The 27,100-nt window shown below is 41.7% G+C and overlaps 1 protein-coding gene across 2 annotated transcripts in view; it reads right to left on the bottom strand.

Moving 5' to 3' along the window:
- Positions 1-27,100, bottom strand: part of LOC126281398 (feline leukemia virus subgroup C receptor-related protein 2) — a 636,393-nt gene that overhangs the window by 70,202 nt on the left and 539,091 nt on the right. For both annotated transcript variants that reach the window (XR_007551260.1, XM_049980331.1), the window contains exons 5-6: positions 10,997-11,100; positions 3,689-3,799 (exon numbers count right to left, since the gene is read on the bottom strand). Coding sequence is in view for 1 of the 2 variants with exons in the window: in XM_049980331.1 (XP_049836288.1) it covers positions 3,689-3,799; positions 10,997-11,100 (215 nt within the window). In the remaining variant the exon portion in view is untranslated. The remainder of the gene's footprint in view (positions 1-3,688; positions 3,800-10,996; positions 11,101-27,100) is intronic.

Raw genomic sequence — 27,100 nt, 5'->3', positions numbered from 1 at the left:
AAGAAGTACAAAACCGATTATGATAGTGTTTGTGTGATCCGATACTGATAAAAGAATTCTGCTACACGACAGTCACTGTACGCCGAATCTGTGAAAGTGGCATGATCGGGCACAGCACAACTCCTTGTTCCGCATCGCAGAAGGTGACAATGGTGGCCCCCACTCAACAGACACTGCTGTGGTTAGCTAGCAGCATATGCGTTCATTCCCTCGTGAGACAATCAGATACAAATAGGAAAGGTTAATCTAACACTGACACTTAAATACACATACAGAAGGCGAAATACTGTAGCAGGACGCATCGCATAAGTAGACATGAAAGTGGTCGCAGGAAATCATGAATCCAGTCATACTTGTAACTCAAAGATGAGACTGACTAGTTTGACGAACTGACCAGTTTGACGAACATGATAGTGCAGGGTCCGCAACTGCAGTAACTGCTTGGAAGCAAGTAACGATGCCAGTTGCAACTTTATTTTCTAAAGAGATTTTACTTTCTAAATAGAAAGTAAAACTGCAACTGGTGCTGTTATTTTTTTCCGAGAGACTAGTCCCATCCTTGTGTCTCTCTGCAGCGACAGATAAAGACCGGAAACTAAACAAGCTTAAAGTATAAATTGAAGTAAAAATGAGGTATTTTGAATACAATGTCCTGCTTCATGCCAACCAGCATACATTACGTAAATCTCGGTCCTAATGAAACCACGACTATGTGGAGTATTAAGCAACGTTAATGACTGCACTGAGGATTTCTTGGTAGGGGGGTGGCGGGGGGGGGGGGGGGGGGGGGGGGAGGCGCAGATTGCAAACCTGGGATGAAGAGCAACCTTCGGGGAAGTGTAAGTGTGTTCGTATTCTTGCTAATCGTATTGGGTAATAACGATCTTGCAAGACAGTATCAGTAGTAATCTGAGACGTTTTGCAGTACTGTCTGAGAACAGCTGCACAGATATTCAGTGAAATCCTAATAAGGTTTCAGAGTGGTGTAAGGAAGGGCAATTTGTTTTAAATGTTCAGAAATAAAATATTTTTCACTTAAAAAAATGAAGAAAAAATGAAATGTTATGTCCTTTGATTCACCGTTGGAATCAGTCAGCTCATACAGATACTTAGGTGTAACAGTTAGTATAGATATGAATTAGAAAGATTACATATGCTCATATGGAGTAAGTGACAGTCTTCGGTTCATTCGTAGGATGCTCTAATAGTGCAAGAAGATTGCTTACAAAACATGGTGTGATCCATTCTCGATTATTGTTCAAGTGCGTGGGACCTGTAGCAAGTAGGATTATCAGCGACTTTGAACCTTTGGACGTATACAATGAAGCACTCCGTGAATGTGCGCAGGTTTGTGTGACTCGTGGAACAAGCGTCATGGGTATTTTAAAGGACCTGAACTGGTAGATACGAAGAAAGACATTCATTATCTAGCAAAAACCTACTTATAAAGAGTCAAGAACCAGTATTAAGTGAGGAGTCTAGGAATATACTTCTGCCCCCTAAATGACACTCCCGTAGTTATGGCGATGACGATGTTAGACTAAGTGCAAAGCTCCATACGCAAATGTAACGGGAATGAAACATAACAAACAGTACATCAGAAAGTACCCTGTGCCATACACTTCGCAATGATTTGGACAGTACATGGAAGTCTCTGAAAACGAAGAACAAGCTCCTACTGTACGAGTGAAAACTAGATCGTGTCTTTCGTCAAAGGGACCATCCCACCATTCGTCTCGCAGTGCAATCATTCTGTGACGACCCAATGTTAAATTTGCTTAAAATTGTTACCTGGGAACAAAGTATGAGCGTATAGGAAGTCAAATTTTAAATAGAGATTCCTTTTCTTGAAATTCGATCCAAGATAGCCAAAAATATCTGGGAAGTTTCAAGAGTCTGTTTTCCTTAAACGAATATAGAACTATAGCTCCGATCGATAAACGTTCAAGAGAATGCTTTTAGAGTTTAAAATGATTTGTCGATTCCTTTTTTATAAATATCGATGGCTTTCATACTGCCTGAGGTATATCTAAACATCGTTATAAGCTGGTTTCCCTATAGCTCTTTAAAATTCATGTTTCCGTATATGCTATTTACTGTATCGCCCGCGGTAATTCAAATTTGAAATATTAAAAAAGTAATTATTTTTGAAATGTATCGATTTTTCTACGGAAAACACTCCCTCTATAAATGGTTAGATCTTCTCTGCGGATGGACCTATAGAAACAGTTTTACGGTTATTTCCTTCGCAAAAAGTTGTGCTACCATTCTACCAAATTATTTGTACTGTACGGATCAAAAATGATTTCCACGAACTTGCACTTTCGTCAGAGGTCTTTTTTTTAACTAACTATCTCAATTTCTTCTACATGAAAATAAGTTTTAAGTAAAGAAACGGCTAACATATTTTCTAGAATTCAAAAAGAAATTATTTCTACGGCGACCTGGTGCAGATATAACTTTCTTTTTTAAAAAATCCAGTAGACGCAATTAACATTTTATAGATTTGAAAAAAAAGTAGTTATCTACACAGCAGAAGGTCGAAAGAAAATTTTTTTTTAGTTTGTGGAAAAATGTCAGCAGTTTCTTTCATTGAAAGTTATTTCATATAATAAAAATTGAGATACTTGACTCAAGAAGAGAGAGAAATGAGGGCCAAGTTGTTCGAAGCCACTTTTGGATCCTTACAATTAATAATATTGTAACAATTATTTAAGTGAGTTCAAATGGTTCAAATGGCTCTGAGCACTATGGGACTTAACATCTATGGTCATCAGTCCCCTAGAACTTAGAACTACTTAAACCTAACTAACATCAGGACAACACACAATACCCAGCCATCACGAGGCAGAGAAAATCCCTGACCCCGCTGGGAATCGAACCCGGGAAGCGAGAACGCTACCGCGCGACCACGAGATGAAGGCTTTAAGTGAGTGGTAGCACAACACCTTTTGAAGAAAAAAAAAAAGCCTCAAACCGTTAGTGAAAGGCCTTCTGCTGAGAAGATCTAGCCAGTTATCGAGAGTAGATATTTTTCGAAATATCGATGTCTAAAAATAATTAACATTTTTTAAATTCTTCAAACAAGTACTTTTTTGTCTTACCACGGAATATACGTACTATAAATGCAAGTATGGGGACGTGAATGTCAACGAGTTAAAGAGAACCCAGTTTTGAACGGTTTTTCGATCATCTGGGACCGTTAGAAAGAAATCAGTACTTATAAAAAGATCTTTTTAAGCCCGACAGCTTTGTCTTTAATATTTTCCGATCCGAGCTACAGTTTGTTACTCATTTACGAAAGACTATTGTTTGCAATTTTGCTGATGTTTTTCGGCAATTTCGCCACCTTGGATCGAGTCATTCTCCATAATGCTTGGCCTATTAAGCGATTTAGTGAAGTCACTGAAACCTAAATGTGTGTGCTGGACGGAGGTTCTGACCCCTTTACTCTCGAATGCGAATCCTTTGTAATCGCCATCAGTCATCTAGCTTGGTGAATGCGAAGGGACCGGTGTACAGTCACACCCGGAGCTCATGCGGAAAGTACTGTTACGAGCATGCAGTGTGCACGTAATGGCAAGCTACATATCAAGGCAGAAGGAGAAATTCTTAGCAGCGCTGCGCAATCTTTGCTGCACGAAATCTAACGAGGCGACCAGACAGCGGTAGCGGTGATGTGACTCACCCGAGGAAGATGATGGTGAAGTAGACGACTTCGATGTAGCCGCAGTTTAGGGTGAAGGTGTAGATGACGAGGCCCACCAGAGACATAAAGTAGATGGCCAGCGTCACCTCTCTGGAACGGACAGACGACACACAAGATGTAGCACACGCACTGACAGGTAGCAGAGGACAGATGTCCTTCTACGTTACTGTTTGGAAGGATGCAGACAGGAAGCTTGCACCTTAAATTTAGCCGCAGGTGATTATCATTAAAAATAAGCCAATATCAAGATCACCGTGTTACCACATGGCTGTTCTGCAACAGTATTCAGAAAATCTGCTCAGTATACAGAATGTAACAAAGTGATACCGACCAACTTTTTTTAAAAAATATATTGTCTTTCGGAACTTGTCCATACAGCCATGTCAACACAGGAAATATTATATTAACATTTATTTCGACAATGAACGGTAGACATTAGTTTAAGTCGTAGTCTGGGACGAAGTTACAGAGGCTTAACGAAGGTCTGATTCGACTTAAAACAAGTTACACAGTCAGTGTATACTAAAACGAGTAAACAAGACTAAAGTATAACACAAGACACACACTGGTAATATGCTATTAAAATCCTACTGATAGGAAATGATAAATCGTCATTCCCAATTCGGTCCATATTAATGACTATATGTCTAAATTAACAAAAAATGTTCTTTATATATCTTGTAAGAATTGTTTCAAAAGCTGCGGATAGAGAATTGAATATTTCTCCAGATCTGTAAGTACCATCTAGAAATAACATGAGAGCGGTTTAGAAGAACCACATCTGTGTATTACAAACAATGGAAAATCCGGGTTGGACTGTACCAATATTATGAAAAGGACAGTTGCTGCTCATCCTATAGCGGATATGCTGAGTTGCAGACGGGCACTACAAAAAGACTGTCGGAAAGTGAGCTTTCGGCTAACAAGGCCTTTGTCGAAAATGGACAACATACACACACAGAGCCAGTTTGGCTTCAGCTTCCGTGTGTGTGTGTGTGTGTGTGTGTGTGTGTGTGTGTGTGTGTGTGTGTGTGTGTGTTCTACGAAGGCCTTGTAGGCCGAAAGGTCACTTTCCGACAGTCTTTTTATTGCGCCCATCTGCTACTCGGGATTGTTACATTTGTGTATTACAGCCACACGTACAGATACCGCAGTATTCACACACATATATATGGGAAGTAGAAAGTGACATACATTTAATGCTGAGCGTTACATAGTCTGCTGAGTAGCACGTGGAAATGTAGTCATTTAATTGGGCTTTGGCCTTCTTTTGGCATTTTGAATAGCAAGATCTTTAGATTACTAGCGCCGGGAAATTTATCATGATGTTGGCACTGTTGACGAACAGGTACGGGTGCTTATACACTGTGTGATAAAAAGTATGCGGACACCCCAAAAAACATGTTTTTCATATTAGGTGCAGTGTGCTGCCACCTACTGCCAGGTACTCCTTATCAGCGACCTCAGTAGTCATTAGACATCGTGAGAGAGTAGAATGGGACGTTCCGCGGAACTCGCGGGTGATTGGGTGTCACTTGTGTCACATGTTTGTACGCGAGATTTCCACACTCCTAAATATCTCTAGGTCCACTGTTTCCGATGTGATAGTGAAGTGGGAACTTTAAGGGACACGTACAGCACAAAAGCGTACAAGACGACCTCGTCTGATCACTGACAGGGACCGCCGACAGTTGATGAGGGTCGTAAAGTGTAATAGGCGGACACCTATTCAGACCATCACACAAGAATTCCAAACTGCATCAGGATCCACTACAAGTACTATGACAGGTAGGCGGGAGGCGAGAAAACTTGGATTTTATGGTGAAGGGCTACTCATAAGCCACACAAAAAATGGTTCACATGGCTCTGAACACTATGGGACTTAAATATCCATGGTCATCAGTCCCCTAGAACTTAGAACTACTTAAACCTAACTAACCTAAGGACATCACACAACACCCAGCCATCACGAGGCAGAGAAAATCCCTGATCCCGCCGGGAATCGAACCCGGGCGTGGGAAGCGAGAACACTACCGCACGACTACGAGATGCTAAGCCACACATCACGCCGGTAAATGCCAAACTACACCTCGGCGCTTATTCCGCAGTGCAACCACTGAAGTACCAGCTGCAAGTCGGATCGACGATAATGTTAAATCTGGGACTCTGAATACCTCTCTCGGAATTGCTCGGTCCTCACGCTCTGTCGTCTCTCTGGGTGGACCGCTTCCTTCTGGACGCTGTCTTCGGCCATGGTTCACCCATTTCTGCCATCAACGTCGAGTAGTGCCATTGATCCTATTCAGATGTCGGACGATTTATCGATTACTTCAACTGGCATCTTTGAGCCCAACTATGCATCCTCTCTCAAATGCTGACGTCTGCGTATATTGCTCACGCTCCTGTCTGCGAGGCATTGTTGCTGTTCAACTGAGTACACGCAATTAAATTCGCAGAGACTTTATGCCCTGGTATCGACATGTCCCCTGTTTACTGTCCTTGCCAGCTATGCGTGAAACTGCGCTGTAGTAATGCATACCCATCCACTGACCATCAAAGTTTAGTAATTTTGGATTTTGAGTCGGTATCTGTATGAATATCCGAATGCATCACAAAGGCCTTGGAGAACTCGGCCGAAAGTTCGTGGATTTTAAACCACTGGACGTGTCTGGAAGCCCGAGAAAATTTTACTTGTATGAACATCAATTTTCGGCCTCCGATTTGCACATTTCCTCAGTGGTGCGTCGCTATTTTTGTGTTTGAGCGTATTGCGCACGAAATTAGCAAAACCTTAAAGTACGTGTATTTTGTAATTCGTAAGATAATATGTTGGAAGCAAAGTAGAAATCTCTTGAACAAACTTGACATTCCTTACTCACACATGGCACTACTGATAACAACATTTTCCAAATGAACTAAGCAAGCACTCATTAAGTTCAAATTGTGTGCAAGGGGCATCTACTTTGGAGTCTTAAGCGACACACATTTCTAAGCCGACCGCGGTGGCCGAGTGGTTCTAGGGGCTTCAGACCGGAACCGCGCCACCTCGCCACTGCTACGGTCGCAGGTTCGAATCCTGCCTCGGGCATGGATGTGTGTGATGTCCTTATGTTAGTGAGGTTTAAATAGTTCTAAATTCTACGGGACTGATGACCTCAGATGTTAAGTCCAATAGTGCTCAGAGCCATTTGAACACATTTATACTCACTTTGCACCTGAAATGGCCCCCTACCTGTCAGCATATATATGCTGGTAAATAAACAAGCCACGTAAATTCGACAATGTATTTCTCTCAACAGGATATGAAGTAATGAGGTTTTAGGTATGTTATTTACACCTCTGTGTACTGAGTTTGGTTTATTTGGACGGTAGAGATACATATTGAAGATGATATATAATGGATTTCAGGGATGATTTCACAAATGCATGTGAATTTCCTGCTGGATGTAGACAGTAAATGTAAAAACCACACGGAATATTTATGAAGCACTAACCATCCCACTACTGTCTGCATGTAAACAATCCACGATAAATTGTAAAATTTTAGTTCATCTCCTAACGAAGCGTTGCAGTACTGGGTTGCTGAGAGGTCACATCTGAAATTTTATATTCGGCACGCCCTTCACACTGTGGATCTCGGAATATTGAATTCCCTAACGATTTCCGAAATGGAATGTCCGACTCGTCTAACTCCAATGACCATTCCACTTTCAAAGTCTGTTAGTTACCGTCGTGCTGGCATAATCACGCACGAAACCTTTTCACATGACTCACCTGAGTACAGACGATAGCACTGCCAATGCACTGCCCTTTTATACCCTGTATTCCCGATACTAATGCCATCTATATATGTGCATATCGCTATCCCATGACTTTTGTCACTTCAGTGCAGATACAGCCTCGATACCTAGAGTTTCAGGTTTTGTGTGGTGATGAAATATACGGTGTGACAGGTGATGCAGTGACGAGTCTGGTGGCTAAGAAATTGATTTATAACAGACAGCGTGTGACAACATAGTCACGTATCCAGCCACAACCACCGAAACTGCGCACAACAAGGACCAGTGTGACGAAGCAACCAACATTAAACGTTTGGGACATGTCTCCCCATCGGCAAATAAAAAAGCTACCATTTTTGGGGTAAAACATCAATCCAAACTAAAGTTTACAGTCCAAAACCGTCTAACGTGAATTAATTGCTAGGTAAACTCAAGAATTTTCTGCGGAATCCTGTTCAGAGAACTGGGGATACCATTTACTGCTTCCTAATATATTTATTCCATAATAAAATTTGTCATAGAAAAGTGTTTCTTTTTCAGACCAACAGCTCAGTTCAAGGAATCAGTACGAGACGTGGAAAATCTTAACAAAGATTTGTAGTCACATACTTTGGTATAAAAAGGTCTATTATTCATGAACATACGTTTTAAGTAACTCCCTAGCAACCATAAATAAGTTTAGAAACTGTGCACTTTAAGATGAGCCTAAAGATTACAAGGATGCCAAACTGCGTCTACCCCACTGAACATGACCCGTTGACCCATATATTGTTAAAATAGTCAAATAAAATATGACTTCTGTACATCTTTTCTCCAGTATTGTGATCAATGGAAAAAGGTAGTGTAAATTAAACTACTACTTGATGACTTGTAGCTACAGTAGCCTAATTATTATCTTATGTATCTCACTGTATGTACACTTACATGTTTCTAAAGACCTATTAAAGAAATATATGCTTTAGATTTTTCGACTTATCCACATTCATGAGTACCAGTTCAGTTGGGATCTATGGATGGAACATTTCATATGTCTTGATTTTAGTGTGTGTTATTTTTTCTAAAGATTTCGTCGCTGCAGAAGAATGGAACATGTAGCGTATATAATCTAAATGTTGTGGGTCAGGTACTCATTCATACTCGTGATGTTTGGTACTCACTTTTACTTTAGTGTATTTTAGTGTACTTATACTCGTGAGTCTTGTCATGTGGGCTACCTACTTATACTCACGGTTCTTGTGATGCCGCATACTTACATGTACTCGTGCGTCTTGTGGTGTTGGCTATTCACTTGTACTGTGGTATTAGGTACTCACTTGCACTCATGCGTTTTATGGTGTTGAGTACTCATGTTGGATACTCAAGTTTACTTGTGCATCCCGAGGTGTCAGCTACTCATTTGTACTGTGTTGTTAGCTACTCACTTGCACCGTGTCAGGTACTCACTTGCACTCTGCTTTTGCTATGTTGGCTACTCAGATACTCAATTGTATGCGTGTGACTTCGAATGTCGGGTACTCACTTGTGCATCTTTTCTTTATATCAGATACTTACTTGTGCATCTTATGGTGTTGGCTACTCACTTGTATTAGTGAGTCTTATGGTGTTGCCTACTCACTTGTACTGTGGTGTACTCATGCCTTTTGGTATGTCAGCTACTCTGCTGCACTCTTGTGTCCAATGGTGCTGGGTACTCACCTGTACATGTATGACTTGAAGTATCGATTACTCACTTGTACTCATGTGTCTTACAGTTGAAAGGTCTCTGTTGGTTGCCTTTCATGTTAATTTTTTAAAACCGTTGTCATTTACGGCATACATTCCGCTTCTAAATTTACTGCGGTGTTTCTGACTATCTGGGAGGAGACTGAGCTGTGGTACGTGTTACTTTTACATATAATCAAGAACGATCTGTCACACTACTACACTTTAAAACACAGTTTATATGTAATTTATGTCACACAGTCTCATACGGAACCTACATCCGCTTTCTTTTATATACTGTATATGATAAGATACTGTCATCCCCCTTCCCTTCTATGTGAAAGGATGAATGAGCGAATGTATTTCTAGTTGCGTGCTTGATGGTAGCAGACAAGCCTGTCTGCTAGAGAACAGTAGGACCAACGTCGGATCAGGTAGCTACGCTTTCTAAAAGCAAAGAGGTTTCTATTCTTGGTATGGTCCTGTCCGTCCCTTGTCATGTTGGTATAGGAAGCTGCCTCTCTGGTCACTTCCATTGGTATTTGTTAAGCACCCTCGGTAGGGGCCCAGGCAGTCTGTCCGCGGCGAGCGTCTGAAGTGGTAAGATCACCAGCTAAGCGTGTCTCTGCTAAGTCCGTAGGACAATGGATTTCTTAAGTTCAGCCTAACTGAAAATTTAATCACCTTTATTTCAGGTTTAGATCTAAAATATCTAATGTTATCTTAAATTGCAATGCAGTGTAATTCGAGTGTGAAGTTCAGAATATCTTCCAGTGGTTGCTTTGCCACTAGTTTGTGAGTAAAGTGGAACCACGTGTGGATTATCCGTAACTCTAACTAAGATCATCACTCTTAAATGCAAATGTGCGTGAGATTATAATGTCTCGGCTTGACAATATTTTTCAATATAGCAACTTTTCTGTATGTTGAACGCACGTGGGGTGTACTTTGTGAGACCAGTACCACGTGCTTATACAATTGTTTGACACATCAGGTTAATAGTAAGACGATAGTAACCAGTCTGAGGTTTTTATTTCGTAATTTGTGTTTCGATGTAATTTATGTTAATTATCTAAATTACTGTGGGGTTGCACTCTTTGTGTAAACCAAGTTGACCACGTGAAGCATGTAGTGTAATCATCAAACTAGCCCTCAGCTATCCTTTTCGGGAAGATTTCACAGAGAGTTAATATGAATTTAGTATACCAGTGTGTGTGGTAATTTCATGATGGACAGTATTGGGCTATGAACGTAACTTCTTTGGGTGAAAATTGAATCGGTTGGTTGTGGTTAATTTCCTCTTGCATATGTTTCAACATTCTTCGTGTGTTATTTTGTGAGTGCAGTGTTGTATGCAGTCTCCCAATCTTGGTTCCATATTTGATGTTTCCCATAAGATTACAAACTCACATTTTCACAATCCTAAATGAGGCACCAGTTTAGTTATGAATCAAGTTTAATATGCTGAAATTTTAACGGAACAATGATCAATGTTATAATAAATGTCCAAATATAAATTTATTTATTTCTTTATATTTAAATTGTCATATATATCACCGCTATGTTAGTCTGGTTGGGAATTTGGCAAGCTAGACTGGATACCTGGTGAAACAGTTGCTCAGTAATGCGAGGTTAACTTCCTGCTCACAGCTATTAACCCGCTTTTATGGTCTTGAATATCAGCACCGCTTCCAGAACAAATCAATGCAACAACATTACATAGTGTCAGGTACTCACGTGTACTCATACATCTAGTGATGGCGGCCGTTGAGTGACACTTGAGCGTGATGTGACGCAGGGTACTCACTTGTACTTGTGCGTCTTGTCGAGCACGACGCCGCAGCAGACACTGCCCACCATCCCGGCCAGTACCATCACCAGACCCAGCCGGCCCACGTCCACCTCACGACCCTGGAACACACCACGACACCACACCCAATGCTTACCATTCTCCGCCACTCTGCGCTGTTCAAGAGGGAGCGCGAAAGCTAAACTCATTTACCACTAACACAATCAATGCGGAAGGCTAAGACAAATTACACTGCACTACAGAATTAAAGGATCACTTTCTCGAAGCCCTGTTATAGCGTCACATAGCGAAATTTGGCTCAAAGGTGACTACAACCTTCCTTTGTAATGATGCAAAAGCATGACCCCATGCGATATCATCCTTGGGCTCGACGAAGCTTCAAAACAGCAGTATGCCGACACATACGAAAAAAGGCCACAGGTCGGACGTTAATGTGACGTTCAAGCTGTGCTAACGACGTCACATTGGCACCCAATTTCACCACAGCTCTGCCCAACGCCACCGTGGACGTAGACGAAGAGAAGATCGTGCCTCTGCGATGAAGGTCAGAACCGCGACGTGCAGCACTGAAATCACGCAATATTCTTATCGGTGGTCGAGCAAAACGTTCCAGACACACCACCGCTCGTAAGTGGCCCGAAAAGGCCCGAGGGAGTAGCGTAAACGGCTTCAATAAAACCACTCCTTTCCCTGGGCGTTGACTCCCACACATTTTTCTGTCGAAAACTACAACTGTCAGTGTGATGAGCAGCAGGAAGACGTTCCTGACAACTTTGACACTGCTGACACCCTCTAGCGTTTCAACCGTTTTATGAGGATTCTCACTGAGCGTGGTAGCACCCCTTTGGTGCACAGCGCGGTCGCAATTTTCACTGTCGAGTCCAGCTCACATGTTGGGTTACGTCGCTCTTATTTCGCGTCCTGCTATGGCGGGAGGGGGCAGGAGGCGCGTGCGGTATTGACACACGCTTGAATAAAATAACAAAGGTTCCTTCTAAGACCTCTCAGTTCGGCAAAACCCTGGCTGGCACTCACCCACTTTTATTGAGAGTCTTAATGGGGGTAGGACGTCAAACGGGCCGACATGGAGCAGGAGAAGCATCTCACGACATTTTAATTTCCGTGTCTATACTTTTACAAATAAATTCATAAAACTTTGTCAGCATCACCACGAAGGATTCAGGATTCACACTCATTGCAGTGGAAGTTCGAAAACATAACAAAATAATTTTTTTACGTGTGAAATTTCATCATTTTTTCACTTTCTAATGGCTGCATTTGTTGCTATAGGTACACTTTTCTTCATAAGTAAGTGAGACTGTTCGATGGATTTTGCACATCATACATACCATACTCACCGGTGTATGAAACTCTAGAATTTATTTAATTTATGAAAAAACGAATGAACTGTTATATTTTAAACTTCATGTTTAGAAGAAACGCAAATTTTATAGTTAATTACCTCAACTTTTGCCACAGTTTTTAATAGATTTGGAAAATTCTAGAGTTTCTTACACCTTTAAATATTGTTTGTTGTTGTTTTTGTCGTCTTCAGTCCTGAGACTGGTTTGATGCAGCTCTCCATGCTACTCTATCCTGTGTAAGCTTCTTCATTCCCCAGTAGCTACTGCAACCTACATCCTTCTGAATCTGTGCAAAATTCGTCGAAGAATCTCTCTTACTTATGAAGAAAAGTGTACCTATAGCAACAAATGCTGCCATTAGTAAGTGAAAAAAATGATGAAATTTCACACGTAAAAAAAATTACTTCGTTATGTTTTAGAACTTCCACTGCTATTAGTGTGAATTCTGAATCCTTCCTGGTCGTGCTAACAAAGTTTTATGGATTTATTTGTAAAGGTATAGACACTGGAAATTGAAATGTCCTGTGCTGCCTCTCCTGCTCCAAGTAGGCCCGTTTGACGTCCTACCCCCTTAAAAATGATATAGTACAGAAAGAACCTGTAAAGTACTCCGAGGCGTCTGCAGGTAGGACACCCTTGACAGCCCTTGAGATTCCAATTGCCTGCCTGTTGGCGCCTGTCAGCGCGTCCCTTTGCTGTTTTACGAGGGTTGTTCGGAAAGTGAGGAACGATTGGTCGCGAAATCAAAACTGATTTCTTTGCACATTTAGCTACGCCTTCCAGGTACTTCTCTACATAGTCGCCGCTCTGACATTTGTCGGAGCGTTATACCAAATTTCCAACACCATCGTCATAGAAAGCAGCCGCCTGCGCTTTCCGATGATTCTCTACGGTGGTCTATAGCACGTAGCTGCGCCCAAGTGTTCTCTTCGTATCCAGCGCTTCATTTGAACAGAAATGATGCTCAGATCGAGCCAATTAGGGCTGTGTTATCGGTGATCAAACACTTCCCATCGAAAAGGCTGCAGGAGTGTCTCCATTGCCCCTACAGAGTGCAGGTGAGAATGACATGAAGCGCGTGGCAGTCGTGTTAGATGGGCTGCATTCATTAAGGCGGAGCCTCCCTGCGGGCCTTCCTACTTGATGGGTGACATCGTTGTTTTAGGCACCTTTACTCGCTCACAGTGTGCTCACAACTGGAAAGAGCGTCTTGATGAAATCGACGGGCATGCTAGAGATACTTCTGTGGAAAGCCTCGTCGGATTTTCACAGTGGTTTCCATTTGGCGACCAGTCATTCCTCACTTTCTGAATAGCCCTCGTATTCACACATCTGTCAATTTCGCTTTCCCTCCCCTTACCCACTCCCCTCCCCCACCTCTCACCCCGTCGCTCACTCTAATAAGTGCTATAAGCACGGTTTAAATTTCGTGGAATGGTTTTGATGAGTCCACAATGCTTCCAACCTGTACACGGGAGCAAAAATGGCGGTGGCGCTGCGGTTCATGATATGTGTGGGAATCAATGTACCAGAGAAAAGGATGGTTTCATTGACGCCATTTATGCCACCCCCTGAAGCTTTTTCATGCCGGTTCTGAGCGGTGGCGAGTCTGGAATGTTTTCCTCGGCGACTCATAAACAAGCGGTGTGACTCAGTGCTGGGTGTCGCGGTTCTGACCATCGCAGAGGCGTCAAAGAAGGGATGAAATGTCAGTAAGAGGGTCTATGGCGATCTTCCCATCGTGTGACAGAACTGAAATTTGGCGCCATTGTGACATCGTTAACGCACCTTACACATCACATGAATTGAGCTGTGGCCTTTTTTCGCATGTGCCGACATTTTTGCTGTTTGAAGCGCCATAGAACCCCAGGGTGGCGTCGCAGGGCACCGCGCGTTTGCATCATTACACAGGAAGATTTTTGTGAAGCAAATTTCACAGTTATGCGTCGTAGTCGGAGGCTATTACGGGGTTCTGAAAAAGTGGTTCTTGAATTCTGTTGCGAAGTGGTAAGCAAACCTTAAGAAGAAAGAATGAATGTCGTAGTGTTAATTCAAAGTGTTAAAATACAAAACAATGCCTCTGGTACAGTCATGACGGCAGGTGCATTTATGCAGCGATAGAAATAGCTAATATTATGGTTCTTTGAGCACTGAATCAATGCCTAACATCAGTTTTGTCGCAATGTGACTTTTTTTCTAAACTGTAAAACAGTAAAATTTATGAAACCGGTATCAAAAGTAATTTAATTTTTCAATATATGAACAAATGTTTTATTGAAGTGCAAATAAGAAAACTCGTCTTTATTTCACTGTAATTACCTGACTATCGGCACACATTTCGTTTCTCTCTCTCTCTCTCTCTCTATCTCTCTCTCTCTCTCTCTCTCTCTCTCTCTCTCTCTCTCTGCTTGAAGATGATAGTTCAAAAACTGAATCTTTAAGTTCATTGAACAGCGTAATGTCTTTAAATTCTCCACTGTATTGCCTAGAACAGATAAATAATGTGGTCCCTTTCTGTTGCCTCTCACTTACAGTCATTTTTTATTCAAAGGTCTGTGGACATTGGTTTCGGAGCTAATTGTTTATTGAGATCCACATTCTTGAGTTGAATTCTGTGACAGGTGATTCCGTTAGACAAAATCACGTTTTACAGCAGCCTCCTCTTCGATTCGCCAATTGGTGGCACGAAGAACAGTTGCCCCGCCTTCCCCCGTGAATATGGAGCACAGAGTTTTGATTCATTAAAGAATTCTCATAGGCTTCTTGAAGTGATTTCCCGTGATTCCGGCAAAATTCTCGTCTAGCCAATTGTGACTGATCGTGGGTTTAGCAGCTGCTGTATAACTTATGTTTGTTTGGTTGTCATGTTGCTTTTGGAAAATTACGCTGTTTTTTCAGTGCAGCTGCATTTTTCACTTTCGAGAAAGACTGGATAACCAACAATTCTCTGGAATACAATAATTTTTTGTGTCACCTATAAATTTCAATTCTTGTGTCATGACACGTGTCGAACCTGACCAGCTCGTTTGTATAAGAAATGGCAAGGACAATCAAAAACTAAAAGTTAATAAACAAGTAAACAGAATTTAGATTTATCCATTATTTATATGTGGTGGCTGTTCTTTCGGACATGTCTGAAGGAACAGACACGACAAATCTCTAATTAAGGCGAGGACGGCCAATTATCCCTTCAGTGTAGCTGCACATCAGATTCGAAGTCTTCCAGGAATCGGTGAAATGCTGCGATTAATGTGGACAATGGGTAAGATCATTACATTAATAGTGTGGGGCTAAGTTAAAAGTATGGGTCTGACGGGAGACGTGCTAGGATAGCGGCGGTGATGACTGTGTCTGGATGGCGTAGTGGTCAGAGCATCTGCCTCGTATGCAGGAGACCCGGGTTCATATCCCAGTCTGGCACAAATTTTTAACTTTCCCCACTCTCATCCAATGTGTTTAATTCCTTTGTATGGTTATCTGCTAGAAATAGACGTTAACGAATGTGACGAAATTCGTCACTGACCGACCTCAATGAAATACAAATGAGGTTACTTCAGTTTCAAATTTTTACTGACAGAAATGCCAGGTACCGTTCAGGAATCAAATCATATCATAAATTGCCAAATGAAACTTCAAAAACGCATTAACTGTGCATCCTGACCCTTTTCTCTTTAGCGCATTTCTGTGTACGCAAACATCACGCCTACGTGCTGTTGATATAATGGTCAGGCTGCTACGTCAGCTGTGTGACGAGAATCGAGTAACATATAGTGCGGCGTGCGTCGCACGGCCGGTTTTTGCTAAAACGTCTGCCCTTCCGTAAGTACTGCTGCCTCTCAGACCTGTTAGGTTGTTATGAAGTCATATTCCCTGTGTCACCGGTATGTGACTGAAGCTATTATCTCCGCTGACTTTTAATTAACAACAGTAATTTTGTCTGCACCTTTGATTCGAGACGAGAGAAATTTTTATGTTTCTTGGATACTTGTAACTTCCGAGGATTTTGTAAAACGCCTTTAATAGCCGAGGTTTCCGTTGCAGAAGTACCACTGCATTTTGTTCATTCGACATCTAGCTTAGACCAATGAGTTTCGAAGGTGGCTTCTTTAAAGGCCAGTGTGGTGGGATATCCAAAGGAATTTTGCCTGCAGTGTTATCAGCTAAATTGCCTAATGAGCAAACTGATGTGTCTGTTGTCCGAAGGGTGAGGGCTTGTGTACACAATGAATGAGATTCCCATCTGAAACAAAAGCTGTGTCATGGAGATATTATGTTGCTTTCCTTACGTATTCGTAGATGGACGTACGCTTAAAAAGTCTCTAGTGTGTGTGTGTGTGTGTGTGTGTGTGTGTGTGTGTGTGTGTGATTTTTAGCCGTTGGCTACATACTGTACTACAGATTCCGTGCGCTCCTCTATGGTACATGCCTCTTATTCACTCGTCTCTGTGGGTAATGCGATCAGAGGTAGATTAATTAACGCTGTTGACCACCAAAGCCTTAAACACTAGATACATCAGGGAGTGCAACGTTTACTTTGAGGTTTGTTAATTTTCGGGTGAAAGTTAATTGATCAAATGATTGAGCGGAGAAAAAGCAAGACTTCCTAGAAATTAGGCAGTGAATGGTTTTTCGAATTTTCATGACCAAATGAAGAGAGGGATATGGACAAGTGGGGGTAGCAAATGGGCCAGTGTTAGGTCTAGTTTTGCAAAGAAAGATTTAAAGGCTACAAAGTAATCCGGGTAATTACGCAAAACCTTACTGGTGATTTGAATGAAAATTGAAATGTTTCACAAACAGCTCCTCCTAGCTATCTATATGAAGTGTCAAAAATTATCAAATCGTTGCATAAATTGAAACTTCCAGCTTTCTCTTAAGCAATATACTCTTAATAGTAGTAGAATAGCGATCGACATTTAGATGAATTAGGCAAGTATTTCATGCCTTATTAACAATACTTGAAAATAAAATATAATTGTAAGAAACTGTCAAATGGTTTGTGAAATGACTTGTCTAAAAGTACGAATAAAAACATATTAGAGGAACATTTGACGCGTCTATTAAAACAAGCCATAAATCATGTACAGCAGCTGAGATACGTTTGTGGCGTAGGGAGACCACCGAGTCAAATTACACCAGACAAATATCTCCGGTAGTCTTTAAAATTCCAGTTTTCTTAGTTAACCATTGAACTTTAAACTCTCAATCGGCTCCTCATTTTGTTGCGCATGATTTCGAGAATCATTCAGAGGTGCTGTAAACGGTTCTGTAATGTATTTTATTTCTTACTTTTTGACAAACTATTTCACAAAATATTTTACTGTTTTTTCTTTGAATTTTTTTTGTTTATTTAATTTCGTATCTAGATGCAGACCTCGATAAATCTTTGAATAGTTCCATTTTGATTTCCTGTCAGCGATGTCTATCTTAGAGCTGATGAGGCCCCTATTTATAAGTGAACATGAGAGAAACAGTTTTGACTTATCACATCCACCAACTGGAAGTAGTCTGTTCCCTAAAGGTCATACCTGTAAATTTAAGAGCACTTCTAAAACATTGTTTATTTGTCGTAGAAGGTAGTCTCTGTGGCTATCAACTTACGCACACGGTTGATCTAGGGCATCTGTAACATAGGGCCTACAAGTAGAATATTTGGTTGAATAAAGAAGAAAATTTAAGATAAACTGAAGTCAGAGATAGATTTGGACTCGGTTACAGTCGCAATCTCAAAAATAAATTGCGAAGGTGCGACCCGCCGTGGATTTACACTGAAGAGCCAAAGAAACTGGTAAACCTGTCTAATATCGTGTAAGGTCCACGCAAGCAAGCAAGAGTGGTGAAACACGACGTGGCATGGCCTCGAATAATGTCTGAAGTAGTGCTGGAGGGAAATGACACCACGAATCCTGCAGGGCTGTCCATAAATCCGTAAGAGTACGAGGGGGTGGACATACGGCATTTGCAAGGCATCCAAGACGTGCTCAGTAATTTTCATGACTGGCGAATTGCGTGGCCAGTGGAAGTTTTCAAACTCAGAAGAGTGTTCCTGGAGCAATTCTGGACGTGTGGGCTATCGCATTGTCCTGCTGAAATTGCCCAAGTCTGTCGAAATGCACAATGGACATGAATGGATGCAGGCGACCAGACAGGATGCTTACGTATGTGTTACCTGTCAGAGCCATATCTAGATATATCAGGGGTCCCATATCAAAGAAACTGCACACGCACCACACCATTACAGAGCCTCCATCAGCTTGAATAGTCCCCTGCTGATATGCAGGGCCCGTGGATTCATGAGGTTGTCTCCATAACCGTACACGTTCATCCGCTCGATACAATTTGAAACGAGACTCGTCCGAACAGGTAAGATGTTTCCAGTCAACAACACTCCAATATCGGTGTTGACAGGCCCAGGTGACGCGTAAAACTTTGTGTTGTGCAGTCATCAAGGGTACAAGAGGGGGCCTTTGACTCCGAAAGCCCATATCAATGATGTTTCGTTGAACGGTTCGCTCGCGGACATTTGTTGATGGCCCAGCATAGAAACCTGCAGCAATTTTCGGAAATGTTGCACTTCTGTCACGTTGAACGGTTCTCTTCAGTCATCGTTGGTCCCGTACTTGGATCTTTTTCCGGCCGCAGCAATGTCTGAGATTTGATGTTTTACCGGATTCCTGATATTCACGGTACACTCGTGAAATGGTCGTAAGGACAAAATCACAACTTCATCGCTAACTCGGAGACGCTATGTCCCATCCCTATAACACCACGTTCGAACTTACTTAAATTTTGATAAACTGTCATTGTAGTAGCAGTAACCGTACTGACAATTAAACCAAACAGTTGCCTTAAATAGGCGTTACGGACCGTAGTGCCGTATTCTGCCTGTTTACTATCTTTTTATTTGAATACGGATGCCTAAACCAGTTTCCTTGGTGCTTCAGTATATATGCCTTTATATTGCCCGATATTTTCCGAGCTGTCACATAAGCTGCTCGAGCCGTTCAAGACATGCGAAAACATCGGAGTCTCTCTCTTGCGCAGACAGTCTTTTGCTCGTGCCACCGGCTTTCTGTGCTGGAGTGTATGGCTCAAATGGTTCAAATGGCTCTGAGCACTATGGGACTTTACTACTTTGGTCATCAGTCCCCGTGAACTTAGAACTACTTAAACCTAACTAACCTAAGGACATCACACACATCCATGCCCGAGGCAGGATTCGAACCTGCGACCGTAGCGGTCGCGCTGTTCCAGACTGTAGCGTCTAGAACCGCTCGGCCACTCCGGCCGGCGCTAGAGTGTGAAACATTTGCTTACGACGAACTTGCGGCCTTTTACGAAGATTTCTTTTGGTATTTCATTGTTTCACCAAAGGGTCGGGTCCTACACATGGCTAGGGTTCCATCCGGCTAATCTGCGCCTTAAAATACTAAAATGGCTAAAATGGTAAGGCGCTGACCACACCATCTATGTTTTCACGTGAACTTGTGCCAGCACCTGCTGTGATTGTTAGAAATTCGTGTTAGGGACGTCATCACGTTTTCCTTTTCACCAACACTGATGTGTGGAATGGAAGATCATCGCTTCTAATCACAGTGTTCAGAAAGAAAGTTGGGGTCACTATTTTCATCGTTAAGAATGTTCTGTACGATTTCGAGACGGCTTTGCTTCAACTCCATTGTCAGCGGTTTCGGTACGAATTTCGCGGACGTCCTCCTGGTTCATTTCTTCTTCTTCTTCTTCTTCGCTTCTAAGAGTCTCTAAGATCCAGCGTTGATCTCATGTGTTGCCTCCAAAGGCATTCTATCTTGTGCTATTTCTTGCCAATTATTTAGGGCCACCTTGTTGAGTGTTGTTTTAATTTCATTCAGCTATGTACTCCTGAGTCTCTCCTTCGATCTTTTACCAAATGACTTTAAACTATTCGGTCCTCTTTCATTCACATTATATGGCCCGCCCATTGAAATCATCTGAAATTTATTATGCTCACTATTATTCCTTGTTTTAATAGCATATCGATTTCTGTGTTGTGTCTTCTTTCCCATCTTTGTGTATCATTAGCGTGGTATGGACCAAACGTTTTCCCATGAACTGTTTTCAAGTACTTGTAGGTGGTGGGCATCGGTTTTAGTCTAACTCGAAGTATATGGTTCATAGTTTAGAACTGGTCTGAAGGCTGTGATATGTAGCTTCAATTTAGTTTTATTTGTCAGTTGTTCAGACTGTAGAAGCTTTTAATGGGACTGAAGGCTCTGTTAGTATTCTGCTGTTTCATTTGCACTTCTGCTTGTCTCTGATTTTGTTTGTCTATCGTCGAAACCACAAATTTGAGCTTTTCAACGCCTTCCAATTTGTTTGAACAAGTCGTGTCTCAAAGCTGAATCGAACGATCCATGCTTACCTCTACCTCATTCGCAAGTTCTCGTCTGTGATACGACGGTCTTCCGTAATCAAAGTCCGCACTTGCTCAATTAATATTGTCCTTTCGGTTTGTCGAGAGTTTGCCTGAAGGCTGTTCGCTGTCCACTGATGTGCGGTCTTCTCTGAAGAGGTTCTACCACTCCTTTATCTACGAGTTGCTCATGGCATCGTCCCATACAGTATTTTGAAGCTTATCAATAGTTTCTGTTTGGGTGTAGCCAAGTTTCTGGAAAAATTTGATGCCGTTTCGTCAACTCAGTTTGTTCTGTCATTTTACAACTTGTTAGAATCCGAGGAGCGCTCGAACGTGACCTCACTGATAGGATCGACTGCCTGCCACTGTTTCTGCTGATGGGGAAAAACGTCACGACTGTGCATGAGTGTCCTCCACCACATCTCCGCCGAAGAAAGTCACCGATGCTTCATAGGTATATGCAGGGAAGAAGAAAGTTGGATACTCTCTGAACACACCTCGTATAACATGCTCTAACGATAACAGTTTTTGTTATGACGTATCTTGATAATGCCCAAGGATTAATAAGTCCATACATATTATAAAAATGGATCTATGTATGTTCTGCACCTCCTCCTAAACCACAGGACCGATTTGGTAAACATATCCCTCACTGTCGGGCGACAATTGTTGTCGAAGTACTAAGAAACACCTACCAATCATAGTTCAGGATATACGAGTATGACGTCATAAACACTGAGACGGATGAAAAACTGCCAAACCATGCATGACGATTAAATTTATTACTTCTTTGCTACATCTACATCTGCATCTACATGGATACTCTGTAAATCACACTGAAGTGCCTGGCAGACGGTTTTTCGAACCACCTTCACAATAATTCCACTGCCATACAGTGCGTGGAAAAACGAACGTCTCTGAGGTCCGATTTCCGTTATTTTACTATTATGATAGTTTCTTCCTATGTAGGTCGGGGTCAATAAAATGTTTTCGCATTCGGAGGAGAAAGTTGGTCGTTGAACTTTCGTGAGAAGATCCCGCCGCAGCGACCAACGCTTTTGTTTTGTGATGTCCATCCCAAATCCTTTACCATAACCGTAACACTCTATCCCCTATTTCTCGATAACAAAAAACATGCTGCCTGTTTTTCAACTTTCTCGATGTACTCCTTTAATCCTACATGGTAAGGATCCCGCACTGCACAGCAGTACTCCAGAAGAGGACAGACCGTAGTGTTGGCAGTCGTTTTAGTACTGATCTGCCAATAAAACGCAGTCTCCTCCACAACGTTTTCTATGTTTTCTTTCCAATTTAAGTTGTTCGCAATTGTAATTCCTAGAATTTACTTGAATTTACGGCCTTTAGATTTGACTGATTTATAGTGTAACCGAAGTTTAACGGACTCCTTTTAGCACTCATGTGGTTGCACCATATGGGTAGCTTATGTAAATCGTTTTGTAATTGGTATAGCTCTTCTGATGACTTTACTAGACGATAAACGATAACGTCGTCTGGAAACACCCTAAAATGACTGCTCATACTGTCTCCTACATCGTTTATATGGATCTGGAACAGTTGAGGGCCTGTTACACCACCTTGGGGAACGGCAGAAATCACTTCTGTTTTACTCGATGACCTTCCGTCAGTTACTAGGAACTGAGAGTAACCTGACAGGAAATCATGAATTCAGTTGCGTAACTGAGGACTGTACCATAAGCACACAATTTGCTTAGAAGCCACTGGATGAGGTACGGTTTCAAAAGCCTTCTGGAGAACTGAGTACGGAATCAATTTTAAATCTTTTGTCAATAGCACTGAACTCTTATTGTTATTAAAGAGATAATTGTGTTTCACAACAACTATGTTTTCTACATCCGTGTTGGCTACGTGTCAATGGACGTTCTCTTAGGGGTAAATCATAATGTTCCAACACAATGTATGTTCCAAAATTCTGTTTCATATCGACGTTAATGCTACTCACTCTATTCGCAACATATTTCGCAGACATTATTCACATCTACAGCTGAATGTACCTACAAAATTATATCACTGTACTAGACACGATTCAAGAGATATCACATCGTAAACACTGATTAGTGTAAAAAAAATGTCACATCATGCATGAAGTTTTATTACATTTATTCTTTATTACTCTACGGAACTTCCTGACACCTGGCAGGGCTTTTGACAGCTTTCAACTGCTAAGTGCAAATAGTTGTAGACGAAAACAATAGCCGTCTGTAGAGCTATGAAGAGGCGTTACCATAGAAAAATTTACAAAATCGCAGCGGAGACGCAGGGAGCTGAAACATCCGAGATACTGTACTTATGCCTTTGTACATTATGCATGTTTCTTTGTACGACTGTTTCATAATTTCAAAGGTGTTTTCACGAATACATGGAAATGAAATTTTTCGATATTACATTACAAACACAGCTCTTTTTTTTTGGTTTCTAATTACAAATTGGCAAAATGAATACCCGGAAAATGATTTTTTCAGCTAGGAATGAAGTAAAGGAACAGGTAAGCGACTTCCTATAGCAACTTGTTCTCTCAACAGTGCGATTAATACCTCACCATTGGTAATTCGTTCTGCTCATCTACTCTTCAGCATTCTGTAGCGCCGTATATGAAACGCTTCTCTTATTGTCTGAACTGTTATCTATCCGCGTTTCGCTTTCGACAGATATACTAACTCCAGTACGACAAATAATTGCTTACTACTGTCGCCGGCGTGGTCTCTGTTGTATATTACGGATTGGAAAATCCGACCATTTAAAACAGATATCATTATTTTAGTTCAGAATAACCGATATTTTCCGGCACTTGTTTGGTCTCGGTCATTACAGGTGTTAATTTTTAATAATAACCAAGTAAAACATCCAAAATATCGATTTTCTACAGTAGCAGTGATAAAATTTTTCATTTTTGGAGGAACCTTTTTTAAAAAAAAGGCTTAATTTGTATTCGTAATATTTGCATTTTCTTAAAATATTCCGTTAAAATAGAAAATTAAAAAAAACAGTCAGGGCTATTTTAATACCCATGCCAACAGAAACGAGTAATAAACGAATGGGATAAGAACTGGTACAGCGTAGCCGAGACAGTAACGTACTTATCGTTGTGGGTTGAAGTGCGCTTGCAAGACTTGCCCCACCTCGTCTGTAAGGTTGATTCTCGCTGTCGTCGCTGGATATCCATTGTACGGCAGAATGCCACCTACCCTAGCCAAGAAACATTTTTATGAAGTGACATAGCAATAAAGCACAACGCTTCGTTAAATATTTCTCTGCCATTTCTATGAGATAATGAAAGGGGAAGGAAATTATGGAACACAAATGAATTAAAAACTTAACAACAGTTCATTCATAGGACAGAATAAAAACAGAAATTAGCTCATTTCCTGCCAGTGTCTACACAATGTGCCTTTATCTGCATGCAGCTTTTGAAAACAGACAAACGAGCAAATTGCGTTCTTGAACTTCCGTTTGTATCCTTTAAATCTGACTATAACGCCCAAACTCTGATATGATACCCGGTTACAACATGTTTTCTGAGGAGAGTTTTACGAAATTAATATCAATACGCGAATGCTGGCGATTTTTTGTAGTATTCATCCACTTATCACTTTTCGAGAAAAGCAGCGGGTGTTTGATGGACTAAAGTTTTCTGTTATTTTTTATTTAATTTGATACAGGGTGAATCAAAAAGGACATGATGCAGATAGGATATAGAAATTTATTGAGATAACTTACAGAATCAGTACGTATGTCGTTTTGTAGCAAACTACCTCAACATTAACGTAGTGCATCAGTACTCCATTCCGCCATCAGGAGCGCCAGCGTAGGACACAGTTAAGATGGCTACTTTCACCGGTATTGTGAATCTGGATATGCTTGAAAACTTTTCAGTTCCACAGACCGATGAAGATGACCGAGATGTGATGGTTTACTACGAGCAAGAAGATGCACCACGTCATTCCTCACGGAAGACGGAGGGTTTCTCGATAATGTCTTCCCAGCTCGGTGGGTTGGCAATGAAGGGCCAATCACTTGGCCACCTCGCACCCCAATTTGGCATCACTGGTGATCTTTCTCTGACGTTTCATTAAAAACCGTGTGTATGTATCTCTCGTACCAAACAATTTAGACGACCTAAAAAGTCGAATCTACGCCGCCATTGCGCAAGTTATTCCAGATTTGCTGCAAGGAGTGTGGAGAAAAAACTGATTGTTGGTGGGATGTTTGCCGCGTCACATATGTTAGTTTCATGGAACCAAAGCGATTCTTGACACTTTTATGTGAAAACTGAGGTGATTTGCTGAAAAATGACACTTATAGCGATTCTGTAAGTTAGGTTAGTATACTGTCGATCGCGGTACGATGTGAAAAACCGTGGTGACGCCAGCACCATCCATATGGGGCGCAAAAATTGTGAGAACGGCTTCAACATAAGCCGAAACCTGTAAGTAAACAAATATTATTGCGATCTCGATTGTTGATTTTAACCTAAGTATAGCACAAGATCGCTCCACAGATAATATTTTGCCTAAATTTATGATCTGTAAGTTATCTCAATAAACTTCTCTATCATTCCAAAGTTGTAAAGTCCTTTTTGCCTCAACCCGTACTTTGAGTCTTTGTATCTTGAAACTGAGGAAGTCGATATTTTTCAGTCTTGTCTCAATTTTTACTCTTACTACACAGAAATGATATGAATAAATAACCGAAAATTGGTTATTTTAGAAACCTGTTATTTCGAGAGGTTTTAATAGTCAGGTTAAACAGGCGTGAAAAAACAACGATATAACGGAAAACCGGCTGTGTCAGTGATAACCGCCGTCAGTACGCAGATAAGCCAGCAAGTCTCTGACCTCGGCGCGCCACCTGGCAGTGTCTGGAGTTTGTTAGACCTCCACCTCGAGGTGTGTGCCCACTGCCAGCAGGTTGTGAGGGCCGTAATTGGTCGTCCAATTAAGGGCTGGGGGTGTGTGCTGCGCCATTGTGCGTGGGCGGACAATGCGGTAACGCAGCCGGGCCCGCCTCGAGGATCCTCAGGACTTGGCTGCTGCCTGAGCCGACACGACGTGGCACGGCACAACGTGTGGCTGCCGCCACGAGGTCAGGACAACACAGGGGCAGGCGTCTGGGGCGGGCTCTACCCGTCACCACCGTGAAAAGCTGCAAACCATGTAAGGTGTCAGGAAAACCCAACACCTTCCATGAAAACTCTGACACGATAGCAAATCCGACTGTATGTCACATGGTTCAGAATAAATCCTGACATTAAATTGACCAAAGTAATACGATCAACGAGTGAGCAAATGGAATACCACAGACTAACACAAGAACGCCTAAAAGCATGTCATACCTTCCCACCGTGAAACAGACGCAGTTCTGAGGGGAGAAACGAGAACAGAAGCCGAGAGCAGAATCGTGTAGGCTAGGCGGCCCTACGGTAAGGGACGGACACCCACGTCGCCAGCCGACCGCCAAAACCACCCCCCAGCCCATGTTAAAAGATGGAGCCCTCCAGAAGAACAGTATAGATCTTACGATAACACTAAAAGGGCCACACCAGCTACAAGTTTTAGCGTGCGACCTTTTCACGTCTCTGTGACGTAGCAAACATTAAAAACATTGGCCGACCATGAAAAGCATAACGTTTTTCATTAGACAGACAGAAGTTTTGTAGGTGGAGCTTAAGGTTAAATTTGAGACCCTGATTGGTCAGTTGAAAACACAGCCAGATAGCTTTTCTAAAACCAACTTCGGTAAATTGTAGTAAGGAGAAGTTAGGAGAGAGTTGCTTCCGAGACGGCGAGGTGTGGAGCTCCGCCGCCCGCCGCCCCCTGAAGCTGCCTAACCAACGACAAGGTAATGAACGCATGTAATGCCGCATAACAGCGCATAAAGCTTCACTCAGAACTGCAGAAGTCTCAACCGTTACACCCCCTTTTTACTTAATACTAGTGTCGATCGTCAATTAAAGCTCATGGTATTCACATTTGCTACGTAAGTTAAAATCTGAAACTCGATGATTTTTCTGTTATATAATCATTGAGAAGCCACATCAGATGCTGTAATTTACGACAAGTTAAACAAGTAATTAAAGATAATTGAAGGCCACTGTGGACCATTTTGATGGTTTTCTCTTTTGTGAAACTTAATTTAAACCTAGATTATAGATGTGATATGCCATAGGTCATCCTTAGATCCATTCTAGAACTTGGTAACCCATTCAGGGAATATTCGTTCACAGTTTTGTTGAACGCAGTTGGTTTTTATCATCCTGTATTAAAATATTTCCTTTTATCAATAGTGCAATTTATAAACAATGTT

The sequence above is a fragment of the Schistocerca gregaria genome, chromosome 7, assembly GCF_023897955.1.
Source record: "Schistocerca gregaria isolate iqSchGreg1 chromosome 7, iqSchGreg1.2, whole genome shotgun sequence".
In the NCBI taxonomy this organism is placed as follows: domain Eukaryota; kingdom Metazoa; phylum Arthropoda; class Insecta; order Orthoptera; family Acrididae; genus Schistocerca; species Schistocerca gregaria.
Note: the sequence above shows the minus strand (reverse complement) of the source record. Positions and strands in the feature narration are given on the sequence as shown.